This window comes from Manacus candei, unplaced genomic scaffold, assembly GCF_025592945.1.
Source record: "Manacus candei isolate 608988 ecotype Guabito, Panama unplaced genomic scaffold, ASM2559294v1 h1tg000008l, whole genome shotgun sequence".
NCBI classification, from domain to species: Eukaryota; Metazoa; Chordata; class Aves; order Passeriformes; family Pipridae; genus Manacus; species Manacus candei.
In genome coordinates this window covers 7,380,596-7,400,796 of record NW_026138056.1, presented here as the reverse complement: position 1 = coordinate 7,400,796, position 20,201 = coordinate 7,380,596, and the positions used below count along the sequence as shown (strand labels likewise).

The following is a 20,201-nucleotide window of genomic DNA, read 5'->3' as shown; positions in this document are numbered from 1 at the left end:
TGAAAACCTGCCTTGGCTTTGCCTGGACAGGTTTTGGTAGCGGGGGGACTGCAAGTGTGGCTCTGTGAAAAGATGCCAGAAGCTTCCCCCAATAGAGCCAGGATAGAAAACAATTTTTCACACAGTGCCTAATCTCACTATGGAACCAGTTACAGTGTTGAACCAGCTGAGAAACAAGATTCAAGATATTAGTCACTAATTAAAATACCAAGAAATGCTGGGGTGTACAGTGCTAGTGAGTCTTTCATTATCAGAAATTAGGATGACACCTAGCATGCAAGGATGGCTATTTTTGCATATTCCACCCCTACCTGACCTCTTTGATACCTACCCCTTCCTGAACCTTGTTCTTTAGTGAGCAGCTCTGGTTCTTAATCATCTTGTTCAAAACAATCTGCTGGACTGGGTGGACATCACCCTTCTCTTAGTGTGGCTTCTTCACTAGGAGTCTGACCACCAGCTGGCCCTCTGACATCTCAAATTCCATTGTTAGTGTGCAAATACATTATTCTGTTGTATACGTCTTCAGTATTTTTGTTTATTTGAATTCGAATACCAATTTAAATTCCATCAGCCAAATGTCTTTATCCAGTAGAGCATGCTAAAAATGGTAAGCATGGCATAAGTGGTAACTGAGGAGATTTGTGCTCTTGCATTAGGCGTTAGCTTTTAAGGACCTTGCTGTGTCAGGCTTGCTACTCTGTTGCCTTTTTCACACGCCTATGCTGATGCACAGGTTAGAAATGCCTCTTCTGTTCTTGTAAGCCTCTCCTATGCAGACACTGACAAACTGGAAGTGGAGAGCATGTTGACAAAACCATCTTTACTTGCACTTCTGGCCTAGAAAAGGTTGGAATTGGAGTCTTGTCAAGGTAAAGGCTATGGCAGCAGTCCGTCATGCCATCTCCTTTCCTTCAGCCCCCTCGCCCTTCCTTGCCAGGCCTGGTAACACACTCTTCCTTCACAGAAGGGGAACTGGAGGCAGAATGGCTGCAAGATGTAGGTTTATCTACGTTGATCTCTGGAGCTGAAGAGGAGGATGGCCAAGCTCTGCTGTCCACTCTGACCAGAACTCAAGCTGCTGCCGTACAGAAGAGGTACAACACCTACACTCAGACCCTGAGGAAGAAGAACAAGCACACAGTCCGGGATGTGCGAGACATCTTTGGCACGAATGACTCTTCTGTAAGTATCCCTTTGATCTTAATTTTTATGCAATTTGCAAGTAGCTCACCAAAGTTTCTGCCAGACAGGAACCTTTTTCTGCTGACAATGTACAGCCAGCCAGTGGCAGCTCCTGACCCTAAAATCAGACTTTTAATACTCTATATGCTATGTTTTGAGAAGAAAGGAAGGCACCAAACACAATAGATGGTACGCAGTTTTGCAACTAACTTGTAACATAATGTTGTATCTTTTACCAGTCTTCCTCCTGCAATCTCCTACCAAGACTAACATTTACTCCTTTATTTTTTGGAAATTGGTGAGTTACTCTTGGCAGCTATTCAAATTTTTGACGGCTTCTGGGGACACTTGCTATTTACTCAGCAGTCTCAGTGGTGAAGTAAAACTTCTCTAATGAAGCAACTGGGGTTCAAATATGCATAAGCAATTAAACACCTGCCAGCATGATTGCAACTGGTACACTGGCAGTTACATTTCACTTATGTAGCAAATGAAAATCTATTAACTGTTCATTTGCTTCATGGCTTCAGAAATGAATGTTACCTCTGGTGGTTTCTTCTGCTTTTCCCTGAGGATAGCCCTAAATGAACCAATTCCTAGCACTACATGTTTTGACTCTGTTGAATGCAGTAAACTGTGTGAATTTAGTTCAATGCTCAAAGCAACATGCATGATTTTACCTTTGTCACTCATGATACCTTAAATGGGAGTCACCAATAAGCTCACGGTCTCACCTTTGAAATTAATATTAAAGTTTTTGCCATCACAAAACTCCAAGAAACTCTTTTTCATTATGATTTTTCTTTGTCCTTTTCTGTTTGTCCTATCTTCTCCTCAAGGCTTGGCTTCCTGGAGTATTTAAAACAAAAAAAAATTGGGATACAAAATTTTAGCTTCATAGTTATGATAAAATCAAAAAGATATAATGGGCAGAAAGTTAACTTATTTGTCTCCGAATTTAAGTATCTGGTTTCTTTTGAACCTCTTACGGATATCCCACAAATACATCCAGAAGTATCCGGTAGTTTCTTGTGGTCAGACTTTCTTTCGTGAGAAATAAAAAAGCATGTTTGCATGAACGTTAAAAAGCTGATGGTTCTTCTAATTAGATTAGCACACTTCTCCTGACTCAAGTCTTTGTAAACCTTAAGGTGTTTAAAAAAACTAAAGTTTCCTAATAAAATTCAATCAGAAAAATAAATGTTGTACCCGTTCTCTCAGATAGGCACATTATTGATTTATTTTTGACCTGCTTATTTTCTACTTTCTCACTTTCTGAAGTTTCTCAGTTGCTAGAGGAATTTGTATCTTCAGAGCCAATTGCCTTTCAAATCACTTTTTTACTTCCTCTGAAATTCAGTTCACTTACTACTTCTGCATTTTTAAAGTCTAAAAGATAGAATCAAATAAATAATTAAGTCTTCAAATTTTTCTTCCCACAAAAATATGCAGTTAGGCAGGTGCTTAACTAAATGTTAAACACAGATGCACAAATACAACTGCAGAACACACCATCACTTCCCTCCAATGGACTGTGAAAGATTGTATTTCTAAAAGCCTGCAAGGTTCCCAGCACCCTTTTGGTTTTCCTATTGACCATTGCTCCTATCTCTGCTGCTTATTATGGGATTTAGGAACTTTGTGCTAATTATCAGCTCTTCAGGGATAAACACACTTCAGAGGAGCTTGTGTTCCTGACCTAAGGGTTTCCCGAGCAGTCTTTGTTAGGGGGTATCAGCAGTCCCTCGCGCTCTGCTGCCTCTTTGGGCACGGCACCACGGCTGGCGGTGAATCTTTGTGATGAATCAGCTTAGGAAAGAGATCCGCATTAAAAACAACCCAGCAAAAAGAAAAGAGCGACAGGAGACGGGAAGGGGCAAATCTTTTCAGCATAGCTGCTGAAGAGAGGCTGGTAAGGAGACTGCTTGAAATGACATGAAGTTTTGCTTTCCCATCCTGCCTTTCTGTTGGGAAGGAAGAAGTAATCATGGTGCAAATAGCAAAACAGCTCTAATTGTTTCACATAACTCTATAATCCTCCCCATTAGGAGGATGGATTTACACCTTCTTCCCAATGACCTAAGAATTGCAAGAGCCTAGAGGGATGGGTTACAGAATGGTTTACTGTCTTCTGTGGCTAATGATGAGATAAAAGGTGATTAGCTTAGTAAGGTCACCTGAGATGAGATTTAGGGGATCACTAAAGAGGCGTAAATAGTTGTCATCTGGAGTGGGGGAAAAGAAAGATTTGCCCTAGTTTTTTGTCTCTGTTCTGAAAAAAAAAAAAAAAAGCCTCCCTGCTACATGTTTTGCTACTACTACTACCTGGTGGCCTGCCTCTGCGGGAGCCAACACAGAGCAGAGGGTGCTTTTTCAGTCATCCTGCCTTGAGGTCCATCCCCTCAGGGCAGGACTGTTCCCTCAACAGACAAAGTGGACTCAAATAAAAGGAAATGCAGCCATTCCTCGTTTTGTTTGGATTTTTTTCTTCTGTTGCCTATCCTGGAAAGGTGCCATGATCCCTGGGGGCAAAATGCTGCCCCTGTGGTACATCACCCTTGCAAGAGCCATGCCTTGGAAGAGCAGCCTGTCCCAGCTGAGGTGCTTTTGCTCTGCTTCAGACAGGTCTACAGCCAGGAGCCTCGACTGACAGCCACAATACCGAGTTTTAAATTGGATGGTTTATTAATCACTGTGGCCTGATTTTTCTTACTGCTGGTACCCTGCTGCTTCCATCAGAAGCCATTGACATTGCTAGTGCTCAAAGCCTAGAAAAATCAGCAGAATACAAATGGACACACACACACATGGATTTTGTTATTGGAGGGAGGAAGTGCATCATGCTCCTTAACAGCCCAGCTCTATGCCTTGTGAAACTCCTTAAGAGTTTTTAGAAGCATTTTACTTCAGCAATGCCTGAGAAAATCATGTCCTGATTAAGGAGAAATCACTAACCCAGACCTATTTGCATGAAAAGGTGTTTGTAATGACAGTGCTTGGAAATATGAATATATTCAAAGCATTGGCAAATTATGTCCTGACCAGAACTATAAGGTTATCCTCCTCTGCCTTTATTTCCCTTAGCTACAGGGCTGACAATAGAATTTGGTTGCTTAGGTGCTGCAATGATTTGGTTTTACATCTTCTACAATGAGGGTAGCTACTAAAGAACTGTCAACCTCCTCTCTAGCTTCTCCTTGCTCTTCTGATTTCCTCTCCCAGTTGGAAATTCCTGTGTACATTGTGGCAGTAAACAGTGGGTTCATTTTTAATATGTCTAATGAATCGCTTTCAGACAGAAATCAGGGTATGAGAAGCTTCACCTTAGCTGGAGCCCCAGCCAGATGAATAAAGCTGTTCCAGTTTAGTTAAGGACACAATTTGACTCTTGGTCTTTCACATTCATTAAGATCTTCCACAGTTTTTTATTCTTCTTTTATACTACAGAAATAATCTGGATCTTTAAAATTCATGTATTAAAAAGGTTTTATTCCCAGTCTTCCCTTTCTTTTTATCATATTATCTTAAGATTTTAAAAAAGTAAAATGGGGGGGGAAGGAAGACATTTTCACAAAAGGGACATAGATTTGGCTTCTTTGTACACTCTCACTGTGGAGGCTTGGAAAAGAGACTGAGAATATGACATTTTAGCTACCCTTGATACTGTGCGTGGTCCACATTATTCTATAATTGCCAGAAGCTAGAGCAGCCCACAGGCTGTTGCAAGCCCTGATGGGTGTGAAGCAGAGGTGTGTTGTCTGCTCCTTTCTGCTGGCTCTGTTGTGCTTTATGGAAGTGGGTTACTGCAGGTGCTTTGCTATTGAATTCACCCTTGTAACAAGACTGGAAGTATTTTTTTCCTTAATAAACTTGACTCATTGTAAATCTATTCTGAAAACTGTTAGAAGGGTCAGACATTCTGAGCATTGAAAGTAAATGAGGGAGTTGCTAATGTTTACCATTAATTTCTCCATCTGGAACTTAAGCAGAAGCATAAGTACTTTTATGGTTGATTTTCCCAAACTGGTGAGACAGGTCTAACCATCTCCTCCACTTCCATACTCCCACCTGAAATTTATAGTATTTTTAATGTCCTGAAGCTTTTTATGTAAATGTTGTGGGATTTTATCATAAAAGCACCCTATAGTTCTCCTTTTCAAAAAATCGGTAGTCCTTACAGTCTTCTGGCAAAGGAAGTTCGTGTGACTTAAATCCTGTTTGCTCTCAAGTTAGCAGGCTATTGAATGGAGTCTCTCAGGAGAGATTTTGTTCATGTTACATTTGACTTTGTTACCCAAATAGCTCAGAGGATAAGGCAGAATAAAACAACTGCAACATTATTTCAGGCTTCCAATTTGAAGAGCTGCCTGTCTTTTAAATATATGACAGTTTTTAGCAGCCTGAATGTTGCTCCTGTGTGTTGGCTACAAATGGGGAAGACAGAATTTCTGCCCTGAGGCATTGCTGGTTGTTGATAAACAACCGATTTAGCAATTTAAAAAGCAATTTAAAGAGCGGGTATTGAGGGCTCATGGGGTCTCTCAGATGCAGGTTCAGTTAGAAAACTGGAGCTGCTCCATTAGGTTCAAAGAGGGTGAGGCAGCAGGTTTGAGAAAGGCGGAGGCTCCAAGGACTCCCACAAGGATGCAGAAGACAGCAGAAAAAAAATATGAGAAAGGTTTGGAATATTGTAGTCATTTTCACAGAGTAATCTTCAGACTATTTCTTTAATTCATGACCTTGATTTGTAGTTTTGGTTTTTTTACCCATGAACACATAGATGAGCTGCTACTGCCCCATGTACACAGAAACACTCGAATTTGTCTTTTATGAGTCACAGAACTGCTGAGAACAAAGCCTAAATTCCACTGCCAATAAGAGGTGACACTGCTTAAAAGTCACCCCCTGGGCTACTAAGCTCTTTCTCTGCAGTGCAGAATGACTTTTGGAGTGGAAAGAAATTAATTTTACTACAGAAAATTTCTTCGTTCCTTCAAAACGTTTTTTGCAGTCCACCGATAAAAATGTTAGTATGTGGGAGGACATCTGCCCATTAATAACTTGCTGGTGCCTAAATTGCAAGAGACACCAAAGAAGACAGATGCCTGGGAACAGCAGATATTCAACATGTGCCAAAGATTCTTCAAAAAGATTTGTGGCCAAAATGATTAAAAGCAGGATGAATTACAGTTCTGCGAGGACTTTTTTCTTAGCATAGTTCTGTACAGCAATTTGCTTAGCTAATTTCAGTCATTATATAGGACAGGACTCATTAGGTACAGCAAGCTTTAATATTACTGACCTCAACATGATCCAAATCTATACAGGATGAGCAAAATTAATTCTCAGTCTTGGCTATGAAAAATATACTCTTGAGAATCACAACAGATTGTTCTATCTTTTCAAAACAGTGTAAGCTGGGAATTATACACTGTTGCTTGAACTGTAGTAGTTTTTGTCCATCGACTTTTACCTTCACTGTAGTCTGATCATTTTTCCTTGCTTATCAGCTCACATTTGAGACAGTTCCAGTGCCACCAGTTCCTTCTAACGGTATCCAGCTCCCTGGGCAGAAGGCAGTTTGGAAATCAGTTACCTGTGAGTATGACAACATGTAACCAGTATTCACTTTCTCCTGGAAAAATGATAGACAGACCCTTTTGTGGTTCAGGGGTTAGTCCCTTCTTTCATGTTGAAGCAGTGCTGCATATATTTCCTTAAAATCATTGTCAGCTTATTGTCATGCAGGACCCAAAGTTTCCTATTAACGACTAGTGTTGTTAATACTACTGCAGAAACTGCAGTATTAGAAATGGATCATTTTTGTGGTTCTGCCCTATTATTCTGATCCACTAATGGTGTTACCCCTTAAATGCTTTGTCCTGACAGTGACTGGCACTGCTTATGAAAACAATAGCTCTACTCTACTTAGTGTCTGGATAACTGTCAGTAGCCTTCCATGAGAAAGTCCATCTTTTATTTTGAATGCTTTTCCCATCCACATTGTTCGGGGCTTAACTAAATTAATATTAATTCCCAAGTTACTAAACTAGTCCCTTGGATGTTTACCTCTGGGTATAGTGCCACAGGCATTTTGCTTGGTGGCAAAAGCTGCTCTCCTGATAGTTCTGCTCTTCAAGCAGTTGTACTGCAACAGATGGGGAACCAAATTCCCAGGGCTACTGTAGACAGTCTGTGGTCCCAGGTCCAAGGGGGAAAAGAGATGGAAAACATCTTAAATGGCTTGGCTATTAGATGAAATCTAAATCCACAGTTCAAAAACTGGAAGCCACTCAATAACACACTTAGCTTTTTTCATATCAGACTTGCAAAACAAAGGGTGTTGCAAAAAATATTTAAATCCTTGTATCTATTAATGCAGTGATTCAAAAAACATGGGACATGCACAGGTTTATAAAATATGTAATGTTTTTTAATTCACTTTCTGATTTCCATGGCTTTTGAACACATTTGGGTCATGTTAGTAAATTCTTTCCTGCAGTCCTGGGTGATGAAATTTTACTTCACTTTCAGTTAAATTTATGATTATATTCCAGTTAGGTGAGTCTAGGAGTTGGACCTTAAGGGAAAATAAAAATTGACCTGAGATATGAGAGATCTGTCGTGAAAGTTGGCAACACTGGAACTCATGTATGTTATCACACTTTGGATTCCATGACAATAGCATATTACTGAACTTGATTGTACTGATTTCAGAAATTTTCCTCTGGCATCCACTAATTTCAGGAGGTAACTAAAGAGCAGTAAGTCAGTTCACAGTATCTACCATAAATGCCAGTAGATACAGTGTTTTTCAAACTGGAATATTGTACATTGTGTCCTGTTTCGGTGCTATACAACAAAACTGTCAACATTGAGAAATGTATGTCTGTGACCACATAAAATATATGCACAATGTCTTATGATTATAAGTAACCTAAGAAACTGTGTCAACAGCATTTTTCTGTCAAGACCTTTAATTTTTAATTGTTCATTAGACAAGTGCTACCACAGTTTGCTGGCTTGGGTAGACAAGGACAGAGTACAAAAACTTTGCAATTCCTGATAAACAGGAAGTTCCAGCTTGACTATCTTTCTCACAGAAAGCAACAAGTTAAATAATCTAAATTGAAAATAGGGATTTTATTTCTAAGGGGTTATTTCCTCCAGACAAAACAGGAACATGCTGTGGTTTGCACTGAAACTCCTCTTTGAAGCACTTCCTTTATTACTGTCTCAAGACTTTTGTCATCTTGGTTTAATTTTTTAATGTCTCTGTACTAAATGCAAGCATATATTCAGCATTCATATATTATTTCCCTTATTTTCAGCTAATAGCTGTCTAGACTGCGGACTAGATAAAGGCAGCCCATCCGTAACAGAAGAGCTCTCTTATGAGGTCTCTTTCTCAGAATCCATTACAGTCCTTCCAAAAACCCAAGAGTGGCCAAAAAATCAGAGGTTCAAAAAAGAAGACTCAGCTTTGCCTGTAAGTTTGTTCTCGACATATTTCCCTGGTTGTTTTCTTTAATACAGCAATTTCCTGCTTTACACCCCAGCACTGTTGGAGTCTGTTAAGATACATGAGCTGTCCTTTTAGACACATGCTTTGTAGAGACTGCCTCCTGTGCCTGCCTTCTGCCTGTGACTGACTCCCAGAGAGGCACCAAAGTTAATATGGATATCCAAACCAGGTCTTTACTTGTACCCATCACAGTACAAGTGTAACTCATTCCACAAATATTGCATCATCCACAATTTTTTCATGCAGAAATAAAAACCTCTTACTGGCATGAAAACTAACAATCATTTTCATTATGGGTTTGCTTTCCTACTTTATTCCCCCACAGATTATCTGCCTTAGTTAACACATGGATTTAAAATTGCTCCATAGATGAAGGGAGGAAAGCAAACCTTAGACTTGCAGCAGTACTGACTGTTTCCAATCAGTATTCAGGAAATACTATATGAATGGCTAAAGAAAAATTTACCATATCATCCAACCAGACATACACTGAGCAGTTTTGTCATTATCTGGAATTATTTCGTGAAGTCAAGGAAATCTGTTTTCTACTTCCATCAGCCCTCACAACTTCCATCACTGGAAGCATTAGTTTAGTGCTTCATATGCCACCTTCTTAGTGACATCTATGATGTCAGCTGTAAATTATTTGGAAGCATTTCCTGAGTGTCATGGTGTCCTGAGATCCTGAACTAATCTGAAACTGTTATAATCCACACAGACGTTCATTTGTCCATCTCAGACTCTACCAAGGAAGAAGCTGAGATGCAGAAGTAAGCTTGCTTGTCAAAAGATAAGACACCAAGTAGATTACACAACTTGTGTGAAATCCCTGTGTTTTATTGTGTCTTTGGTTGTTTTGGGGTTTTTTGGGGGGGATAACTTGGTGTCCTGTGGAAAGTAAGGGTATTTCTGCATTCATCATAATTTTGGCCTTTACTACCACACGCACACACACAGATTGTTCTCTGCAACAGCTCAGAAAATTTGCAGTTGACAGAGGAGGGAAACTGCTGACAAAGAGTGAAGATGCCACATTGAATATCATGGATCTGTGGATTCATAATCGATTAGTTTTAGAAAAAGCCAGTCTTGTGCTGGGGTTGAACTGCTCTGCATACAGGACATCATTTTGTGAGTTCATGAGTACACAAGAAATAAGAAAGGTCATTACAGAGAGAGATTTCTGAATAAAGTCAACAGTCATAGCTGTTGATGTTGGCATTCCCCGTACTTCATCTGCTGTCACTCATGGTATTTGGTTTTTTCCCATAATGACTCAGACTGTCATGGGCCTCACCTCTTGCTCTGTTACACCAAGCAACCAGCCACCTATACCCTGGAGGACTGTCCCTCCTTCCCCATGGTGGGCCAATGGGGCTAGACTGAAGACTGTGCAACATCATACTTTCTCCAGGGCAGGTCTGATAACATAACCAACTTCATGGATAGCATATACAGAGCTGCACAAAGATATACTGTATGTCATAAAATAGCGTGTCCCATGCAGCTCCCAGAATGGCCACCTCAACAACCCTGGCTGCATAGTATTACATGCAGTTTCCCCAACCCAGGACCATAATCCATGTGACTTAGTCAAAGATATTACAAAGCTACGAGTCAGTAAGCATATCAGGCCCATCTGAATACACTACATAGTTCCACATAGAAACAACATCACAAAATATATCAGACATGGTCCTTAGCCAAAACATTAGTAATCAAATTTCAGGATAGCACAGCCTCCTTTAGTGATGCATATTTTGACACGACTGTTCATAAGAAAAACCACTGGAAAATTGTGACACAAGACAGAAGAAAGAGGCCCAGCCCCAAACCTTGTGCTAACCACAGCATCACATCATAGTGACCCTAGGACTCAAACAGCCACCATGGAAAATCATTGTAGCACCCTTTGTAATCAGTTTTGAGTGTTTGGAATTTTTTCACGGGCAAACATACCTTTTCACTTTCCCCTCAGAAAATATACGTGTACTATCTGATTTTTTTTCTTATTTTCAAGGTGATTTATTGTGCTTTGACTGATTTTGGACTTTTCGCATCACTGGAACCAAAATGCATAGATATTCTTTAGTATTTCATGTATCTTCAGAAGACTGTCCTGAATGCAACTTTTGTTACATTATTAAGTTTCAGCATAAGGGAATTGTGGAATTGCTCTGTTCTACAAAAGGAATATTCTGGGCTAAAATGCTACAGACAGCATGTTCATTAGTTATTCTGTTCCCTGAACTCTTTCTGCCCCAATTATTATTAACCCCTATTGACCATGTGCAGTATAATTTAGGAAGTCCTAAACTACATGATCTAGATGTCCTTTGTAGTCTCTTGTTTTTGAAATCCAGTGTACGTTTGAATTTTTTTTGTTTGCCTTTTATGTAATTAGTTTGACTGGCTTCATTTCAAGATGGTTTAAACCTATTGAGTCCAAATTTGTTTAAAAAAAAGAAAGACTGGGCTGAAATCTCCAGAAGCAAAACATTATTAAAGGCTGGGTTTCCACTCAGATCCCTAAAGGGAGGAGATGATTTGTAATACTATTTGTTTATATCTCTGACATTTTTTTAAAGTACAATTAAATTAAAAAGACATACAATACCAAAGATCTTTGAAAAGCATGTTTTTTACTGTAACTTTGTTATTATGTCTAACAATTATGTTAGAAACTGATGGGTATTTGTTCTTTTTGACATTTGTACAAATGTGTCTGTCATGAGGCAACATTCCTGTCTCCGGTCTACAACACTGCAGTTTCTAAAACATGTAGAAATCTTCACATGCCCTCAAATTCCTCAGTATCATTTAGTTCAAGTCTACTTGAATAAATTATTTCTTAGCTGTTGGGAGTCCTGCTTCTAAGCCCAAATGCTTTTTAAGCAATAAAAAATACCAGTAAATCGGCAGGTTGGCATGAGGACTAAGTGATTTTGCTTCTGGGCTTTTCCACAGGTCTTTAGTTTGAACTCTTCTGTTAGACCTCATAAATTAATAGCATTATGCTAAGTAGGCATGTGTTTGTTACAGACACATGATTGATACACAACCATATCCATGATGAACTGTGTCAGCTACTTCAAAAGCATTCAAGACATTTTGGGGAAGGCAGAAGCAGAGCAAAATGTTGCATCCTGCTGAAACAGGGCAGAAGTTTGAAAGTAGTATGTAACTCATTTGTCCTAGCTGGAGTACAGGCACAGAGGTGCTCCAACACCACTTCCCAGTCAAACTGCAAGGGAACATAGTGAGCAAGAAGCTCAATTTTATGTTCAGGTGGACACAAATGATGTCATCATACCAGGCCAATATACAGAGCTATAGTTCATCTTTTTTTTGTTATCCATCTACCCTAACATGACTTCCTATCACATACGGGCACGTCCTTCAAAACAAAAATTCACTCCTTGCAATTTTTGTGCAAATAAAGATGCGACCCATCTCTACTGTAGAAATTCGTTGTTCGGAAAAGCCGGTTTGGACTGACAGAGGTCGGAGACCTCTCCCCTGAAGACATGAAGAAGATCCGCTACCTCTCCCTGATTGAGCTAACAGCCTTCTACGATGCGCTGGGGGTGGAACTGAAGAGGAACCGTGCAGAGAGAGTGCGGGGACGAGGTACTGTGCTACGGCATCCCCTGTGCAGCCACTTGCGTGTCAATCAGCGTTGCAAAGAAGGCGCATACGAGGCTGTGTTTCCTTTTTTTCACATTTGTTGTTGTTATTTTTAAGAGAATGGTCTTTTCGGAGTCCCTCTCACTGTGCTGCTGGAGAACGATCAAAAGAAGGTTCCTGGAATAAAAGTTCCCCTTATCTTCCAAAAAGTGAGTATAACTCAGCTTGCTTGGACAATAAGATTTGCTTCTCTATCATTTGCATTGACACTCAAATGAGTCATCAGATGAGAGAAGATGCAGGCTTTACAGACTTGCGGGTGCGTGCAGGCTGTCTGACTGTATATTGTGGTTTGAAAACCTCTTGACAAGGAGACAAAATTTACTCCTTTTGTGTGTTTTATCTGTGGTGGGGACCTCATTTTATTTTTGTAACGATATGAAACCACACAGGAAACTTTAGGAAAAAAATGTCTTTCTATTTCCCTTTTTTGTTAAACTAGAGAGCCAGGCAAAATTATGTATGTGCAGAAATGGCAGATGTGAGTTGTCTCAGGAGCTTTAATTTCACATTAATTGAAACTGTAGGTATTACTTAGCTATTATTTCCAGAATAGAAGCGGTATCTTCTCCTTGAGGTTTGTATGACAAGACAACACTTATATGAGCCATTTGGCAGTACAATGACATCTAGTGGATGTCTTGGAGACAGGTACACAGACACAAGTACATGTGCAATTACAACAAATTTCCTTGTAAATACTGACAAAAGGGAAAGTGGTGTGGAGTGTCAGGGGAAAGACTGACACAACTTGAACATTTACATGACTTGGCATTTAGCTTTACAGCTCCCCTGTCAAAATACCATGGGAAATTAGAAGAATCCAAGTTAGGGCAGGAAGAAGATCTGGTGGTGAAAATCCAGAGCTGTATGATTGAATGCTAGGAAACTAATTTTTTCCAATGTTCAAAATTATGTCAAATGAAAACATATTTATTTTTCTAATAAAGAATTAGAATGGAAAGCTTATTCCTCTATTCACAGAAATTTCAAAATAGAATATCCTAGGATCATTTTCTAATCTGAGTTCTCAGTTCCCAAAAACATATGTTATCTATGGACCTTTCCATTATGCTTCTTGGGGCATACTTCAGTATTTCTCAGAGGTTATTTTTCCTTCAGTACACCACTGTATTTTACCCAGCGTATCTGCTCTTTTAATAATACATTTATGTGTTAATTGTTCTATAGCAGTGACAACTCTCAAGTCTAGGGCAGAGGGGCCTATTTCATTAACAGTTTTCCATACGCTGCATACTCCTTATTTCAGGTTCAGGAATATGGAGAACAAATTAGGCAGGTTTATTTACAAGAACTGGCATCTTTTCATGAGCAAATTCCATAGAAATGTATCTTTTTCAAATTAGTTTCAAGGATACCAAGATTGAAAAAAAAAAGTGAATAGTATTCTTAAGTGCTTTTGAGTATTTTCCCTTCTGAGTGTTTTGTTGTCTTTCAGTTGCTGCTCAAGCTTGAGGAAACAGGTTTGGAAACTGAAGGAATTCTACGTGTTCCTGGATCTGCCTCCAGAGTCAAGGTACACACTCATGCCAGTTTTCCATCTTCTGGACCGCAGACTCTGTGTAAAATAATATATCACACACATAAATTCACACTGCACATAAATACTGATGTGTCTAGCTCCTTCTCCTGCCAGTGACAGGTCAGATTGGTTCCTGGGAACCAATAATGCACAGAACATGTAGTCCATTGCTTTCTTTAGTTAGTGTTCTATATAAAGCACAGTCTAGATGTTGAATGCAGTTTTTCTCCGTGAAACATTGAGGGATCCTTTCAGTTTATCTCTGTCATCCAAAATTGCTATGATCTTATCTCTGTTTTAATTTATTTCAGAAATTCAAAGTTGCTAAACTCAGTGAACATCAGATAAAGATCTTATTCTATGTCTTTTTAACCTCTGTGGCATTTTATTTCTCATTTATCTTCTGTGATCTTACAATTTCATGTTCCAAGTGAGAGAAATTTGGCATATGTTCACTGCTGGCAGCCTGAAGTACTGCATTTTCACAGGCTGTTTTCGAGCTGTGAACACAGGATAGTTGGTACCCAGTCTCTTGACATTGTGGGGCAGTAATGCTTGCTATTGTTTCTCCAGACTAACTTGATTCTGGAAGCTGGCACAGGCAAATTAGGAAAACAAGGTGTTTTTTGTTGGGTTGGTGTTTTTTTTCTGAGCTTAGTAGTGTCTACCTCATTCCCCCATTTTTGCCTTTTTTTTTCCCCCTAGGCTTTTTTTGTTTTGGTTTAAGAAACACCTTATAGTGCATTTTACTCCCACTTTCTCATCCTCAAGAAAGTCAGCCTTGCTTTCTGAGGTAGGAAGTCTCAACATTGTGGCAGCCATACAAATGTTGGGGATTGCTAAACTGGCTGGGGCTGCGAATCATGACAAATGACTGTACACGGAAAAGTAACATTATGTGAAACACACCAAAGATAGGCATTAGTATCCCAGCTCCTTTGACTCTGTGGATTGATAAAAGTACCCAGTGGCTTGAAAAGTGCCTCATCTTGCAGAAGGAAGTTCCTAATTTGCCCTGTACTTTTCAGCTTCCTCCTTTTTTCATATGAATGCTTAAATGTTATTTCACACAATCTCAAATCTTACCAACCTCTTCAGGGAGATTACAGCACAGGGCTGTGCTCTAATTCAATTATTTTCATATTCTTTGTGTACGGTGTACTGTGTATTGTTCACTTCTTATTCACAGCCCATATCCAGGGAGCTGCAATAAGGTATGACTTTATATGTAACTCTCTTATACTGGGTGGTAAATTAAACTGCCCATATGAAAGTTGTAAATTATTTGAGGTTTGGTTTTATTTAAGTCTGTCCAACGAGCCAACGAGCAAGAGAGATTTTTTCAAAGCAGATCCAGATTTCATCCTTCAAAGCCTTCATACATTATTATGACATTAGGATTTGAGGGCATTCCAACTTTATTTCAGTCTTGTTTGGAGAAAGAAAAGGCGTATGGAAGTGATTAAAGGTTACTGTTCTATAAAACAAAGAATAAAGAAATACAAGTTTTCCTCCGTAATCTGGTTTGTAACAGAAGTTCCAGTGAACAAAAAATGTAGGATGGTCTAGTGTAGGGTCAGTCATGTTTAAAAAAAACTGCAAACACATATTTTAGAAGTATTTAGATGCATACATAAATGGGGGGTGGAGGGAATTGGGTGTATAAAATATATTCTTACCTGCTTGTATATATATATATATATATATATATATTAAATGTTTGTGTTTCAAAGATCTTGCTTTCTCTTTCTGCGGCTTTTTCCCAGTTCTCAGCAGAAAAATGTGGAGTAGATATCTGTCCTCTTGTGCTTTTGATGAGGTGAGGATTTCTGTTCCACATTTCCCAGTCAATTACCAGGAGAGAATTTAGTCTAGGTGTTTGTATGGATTATGTGCAAGGGATGTGAATACAGAGGAAGCTGAGATAGCCCAGATTACAACCAGTTAAATGTGCTAGTAAAAATGAGACTGTAACATTATATGCCAAATCCTGAATGACTTTCTACTTCCTTTTGTGCAACCATTCTGCTTCATTATGTGTGACTGTATTTGATATGTAATTTCCTTCCATTCATGTGAGACGTGGTAAACAGAATTCATTTTTAAAAGCTTTTCTGCCTGAGCAGACTAAACTTTTTGCATAATATTAAAGAACATTTGACAAAAACATGATGTGAAACCTGAATATTTGCTACAGATACAATTTTGTCATAAATGGTCTCATAAAAGGCAGCAACCACCCTCCTATGGATAAGACAGTGTTTGGCCAGTAATAATCATGAAAGCTGTGTTATTTATGGATATCCTTATATTACAATAGCATCCTTCAATCATTTTAACTCAACAATTTTTTGAGGATCTTGCATTTTCCAGTCATCTGGGTTTGAAGCCAAATTCTGTTCCTACTAGGAACCTTGCTAAGTATTTCCCATTCACACGTGTGTTGAACTCTGATTAGTGACCTTCCAGAACTAAACAGACCTCTATTATGCAGCTTACATAGTAGAACAAGAGGATTAAATGGGCATCTAAAATGGTATAATCATCAATTCTTAGACCTCTCTTGTGTTTTTTGAGTTTTAGGGGTTAGGGGGGGGTTATGCCTTAAGTGGAGGTTTTTCTGACAGTAATGGTTTGATACCTTTATTTTCCTGCACTTTGACCAAATCTAACTATAATTATTCTGACATAAAATTTCCTTCTGAAGATAGGAAGACACAAAGTTAAAGCCATTTGCTAAAGGCACATGAATTCAGATGCCAACAGTCTATCTAGCGAGTTCACTAGCAGTGAGGAAGAAACACCACTCCTTTGTGATTTAAGGGTCAAAACCTCTGGAGAGTGTTTTAAACAAAAAGAACAGCTGTGTTAAAAAGATCCCGGTTAACTGAGTTTTCTGTTTCTAGTTCTAAGACATTGCACAACATTGTCTTGCTTTAAGATGGTTCAAAGGGGTCACTGGCAGAAATCTAGCTGTAGCAAACCATATTTAGCCTGGGTTGCCAAATATCCCCAGGAATTTGATTTGCTAACCTGCTCTTAACTCCATGTGGGTGTAAGACTGCCAGTGGTTTAGGGCTACCTTAGTTCAAGTGCTGTGCAAAACCTGCATTCTCTTTGTAATGGGACTTCTGAAGTGATGGCAAACTGCTGGGTCAGCAACAATGATTAAAGGCCAAACGTTTCTTTTATCTTTCAGAATCTCCATCAAGAACTTGAGGCAAAATTTTACGAAGACACTTTTGACTGGGACCAAGTACGAAATAATGATGCAGCGGGACTGCTGAAAATGTTTATCAGAGAACTCCCAAGCCCCCTCTTCACAGTAGAATATCTGCCTGCTTTCATCACGCTAGTGGAAAGTATGTGGCAATGGAGTTAGTGTGGACTGATCTAGATAAAATGGAAGAGTAGACATTACATTTTTTTCTCTTTCTGAAGTACTGAGAAAAAAAATGTGATTTTTTTCTCTCTCTGAAGTAGAGAGAAAAACATGCCCAGTGCAAGAAAAACAGGCCCAGTGCACTGCCTAAACATTTGAATTTTCTGCAAGATTTTGTTTTCAAATAGAAAAAAGTATCTGCATTTAGCTAGTACTATAAGCGTATTGTATGAATAACACAACTGTTTAATGTAAAATTTGAAAACTATGAGTAAACAATGGCTGAGAAATGACTTTATTCATATATAGACTCTGATTCACACCAGTTATAAGTTTCACAAATGAAAATTTTTGCAAGGTGAACTCAAAATCAGCCCTTTAGCCAATCTTGTCTTGGATCTATTTTATTTCTCTTAAGGTTTATGTTGAGGTCAGAATACTGGTACAGAGATAAGTGTGATCACAGAAAGCTTCAGGCAGTCAGGTTTGTTTTCAGTGTACATACACTCTTTCATTCTCAGTACATTTTGTTCATTTCTCTTCCAGGAAGAATGCAGTTGTACCTTGCCATACCTATGACTTCACTGTAAAGTCACTTGAGCTAGTACAGAGTGAAACTCTCAGGATGATGAATTAATTAGGCAACTTGGTACAGAAAACTGAGGAACTTTACCTAAGATTGCAGCCAAGTTTTCAGTGTCTGCATTAGGTAGTTTACAGGGCAGAAGGAGGTGTCCCTTTCCTGTAACCTTCACATACCTGAGTGTGCTCCTTGAGAGTCCCAGACTGCATGCAGTTACAATGGCTTAGCCATTTGGAGAAGACTGAACAGGAGGTGTCTGTGCAGAATGGAACTATTTTATTCCCTACAACAAATACACAAATATCTAAGAGAAACTAGCTAGTGCTGAAAAATATTGGTTTGTTACTATGTAGACAGAATTTTATAGAGCCTTGTCTCCCCATATGACAAACATCCAAGGGGATGAGGAAAACTCCACTCATTAAATTGATTTTATATTTTGTATTTGGAAAATATAAAATCAACACCTAAACAACACCTAAACATGCTAGTCTCAACCAGGCACTAGCTGTTATTTCTAGAACTGCTGACACACAAGGTTTTTGAACAAACCAATTGCAATTGGGATTTCAGAAATATTAATTATTCATATCCTTAGAAATCTCCAAGATCAAGTTACAGCTACAAGCTTTGCATCTGTTGATCATGCTGCTGCCTGAAGCCAACAGAGATACAGCCAAGGTAAGTTCTTTGTTTGGCATCACCTGCCATCTGTGGTGCTTTTGACTTTTAAATGAGACACATTTTTTTTTCAGAAGATTCACCAGGAAAGAATTCATCCATGTTTTTTATTATCTCCTTGAAAAGATGTTCCAATTCCCTGGCTGTGATTTCTTTTACAAGCAATTAAGAAACAGTTGCTGGAGGTACCTAACTGCTGGGTCTCAGGCATTGTTTATTCTGGGGCACCCATTTCAAATAAGCGTGTTTCTCACATAGTTCACATAGTTTGGAGAAAAAAAGTCCAGTTTCTGGGTTTTCTGTATAAAAGAAATTCTCCAGGATGAATTTAAATGAGAAGCTGCCCTCAAGGAACTTGCCTAGTGCATTCCCAGGATTGAAGGGCTTCTGGAGCACTGGACCAGACTGGAAATAGTCCAAAGTAAAAATGTGTATCTGTAGCACAGATGTCAGGATCTCGTCCTCAGTTGGCTGGCCTTACAAACCCATGCCCACCCCGCTGTACTACTTCCTGATACAGACACAGTGGCTTCAAGCATCTTGGGTGTTTGGGAGCTCCCAAATCTGACTGCAGCTATGTCCTGACCCTAGGAGACACTGGTTGCATCTTCAGGCTTCTTTCTACATAAAGGAAACCTAAGGGAACAAGCTGCCTGGGAGCCCCCAGACATTTCATCAGGTCCTCTGCTTATCAGGACCATGCAGGTCCCCCACCTTTGAAAGTCTCCCACTAGTCAGTTTACATATAACTTTACGAGTTCAGGTGCCTTCTTTACCTGTAGTTTTAAATACAGTAATGATGGACAAGAACAACCCTCTTTAAAGCATCTGGAGGTCTCCTAGTAGTGCTCTGTAAAGAATTTTTTTCTGCTACTGAAGTTCACTTTGGTATAGAGCTGCATATGGAAAACATATGCTAGAAGAGTAGTCTTAATTATTACTAGGTTATTTTTTACAAAAATAGAAGTGATGGCAAAACTCACTATGCATCTCTACTTGCTATCTATAATGAGATTTTAGAAATATTTCCAACACAGTTTCTATTTTGTAATTCTTGGGTTTGTAAAAACGTTTTAATTGCAATGTCAGGGTACAAAGGCAGTGGTTTGAATGGTATGGGTTTTGTGGTTTAACACAGGAGACAGCTAAACACCTGTTGTGGTTTAACCCCAGCCATCAACCAAGCATCATAGAGCTGCTCTTTCATGCCCCCACCAGTGGGATCAGGGAGAGAATCGGAAGGGTAAAAGCTAGAAAACTCATGGGTTGAAATAAAGACAGTTTCATAGGAAAAGCAAAAGCCACACACACAAAGAAAGCAAAACAATGAATTCACTGCTTCCGATGGGCAAGCAGGTGTTCAGCCATCTCCGTGAGAGCAGGGCCCCATCGCGCACAACGGTTACTTGGAAAGACAAATGCCATCATTTCAAAAGTCCCGTCCCTCCTTCTTCTCCCCCCCCCCAGCTTTATATACTAAACATGATGTCATATGGTATGGAACATCCCTTTGGTCAATTGTAGTCACCTGTCCTGACTTTGTCTCCTCTCAACTTCTCATGCAGCTGCAACCTCCTCACCAACATGACAGTACAAAAAAGCAGGAAAGGCCTTG

The 20,201-nt window shown here is 39.3% G+C and overlaps 1 protein-coding gene across 2 annotated transcripts in view; it reads left to right on the top strand.

The window, feature by feature from the left end:
• Window positions 1–20,201, top strand: part of ARHGAP28 (Rho GTPase activating protein 28) — a 76,802-nt gene that overhangs the window by 45,426 nt on the left and 11,175 nt on the right. For both annotated transcript variants that reach the window (XM_051773465.1, XM_051773456.1), the window contains exons 3-10: window positions 968–1,185; window positions 6,696–6,783; window positions 8,517–8,674; window positions 12,175–12,340; window positions 12,455–12,546; window positions 13,857–13,934; window positions 17,140–17,302; window positions 18,504–18,586. In XM_051773465.1, coding sequence (XP_051629425.1) covers window positions 968–1,185; window positions 6,696–6,783; window positions 8,517–8,674; window positions 12,175–12,340; window positions 12,455–12,546; window positions 13,857–13,934; window positions 17,140–17,302; window positions 18,504–18,586 — 1,046 coding nt within the window. The remainder of the gene's footprint in view (window positions 1–967; window positions 1,186–6,695; window positions 6,784–8,516; window positions 8,675–12,174; window positions 12,341–12,454; window positions 12,547–13,856; window positions 13,935–17,139; window positions 17,303–18,503; window positions 18,587–20,201) is intronic.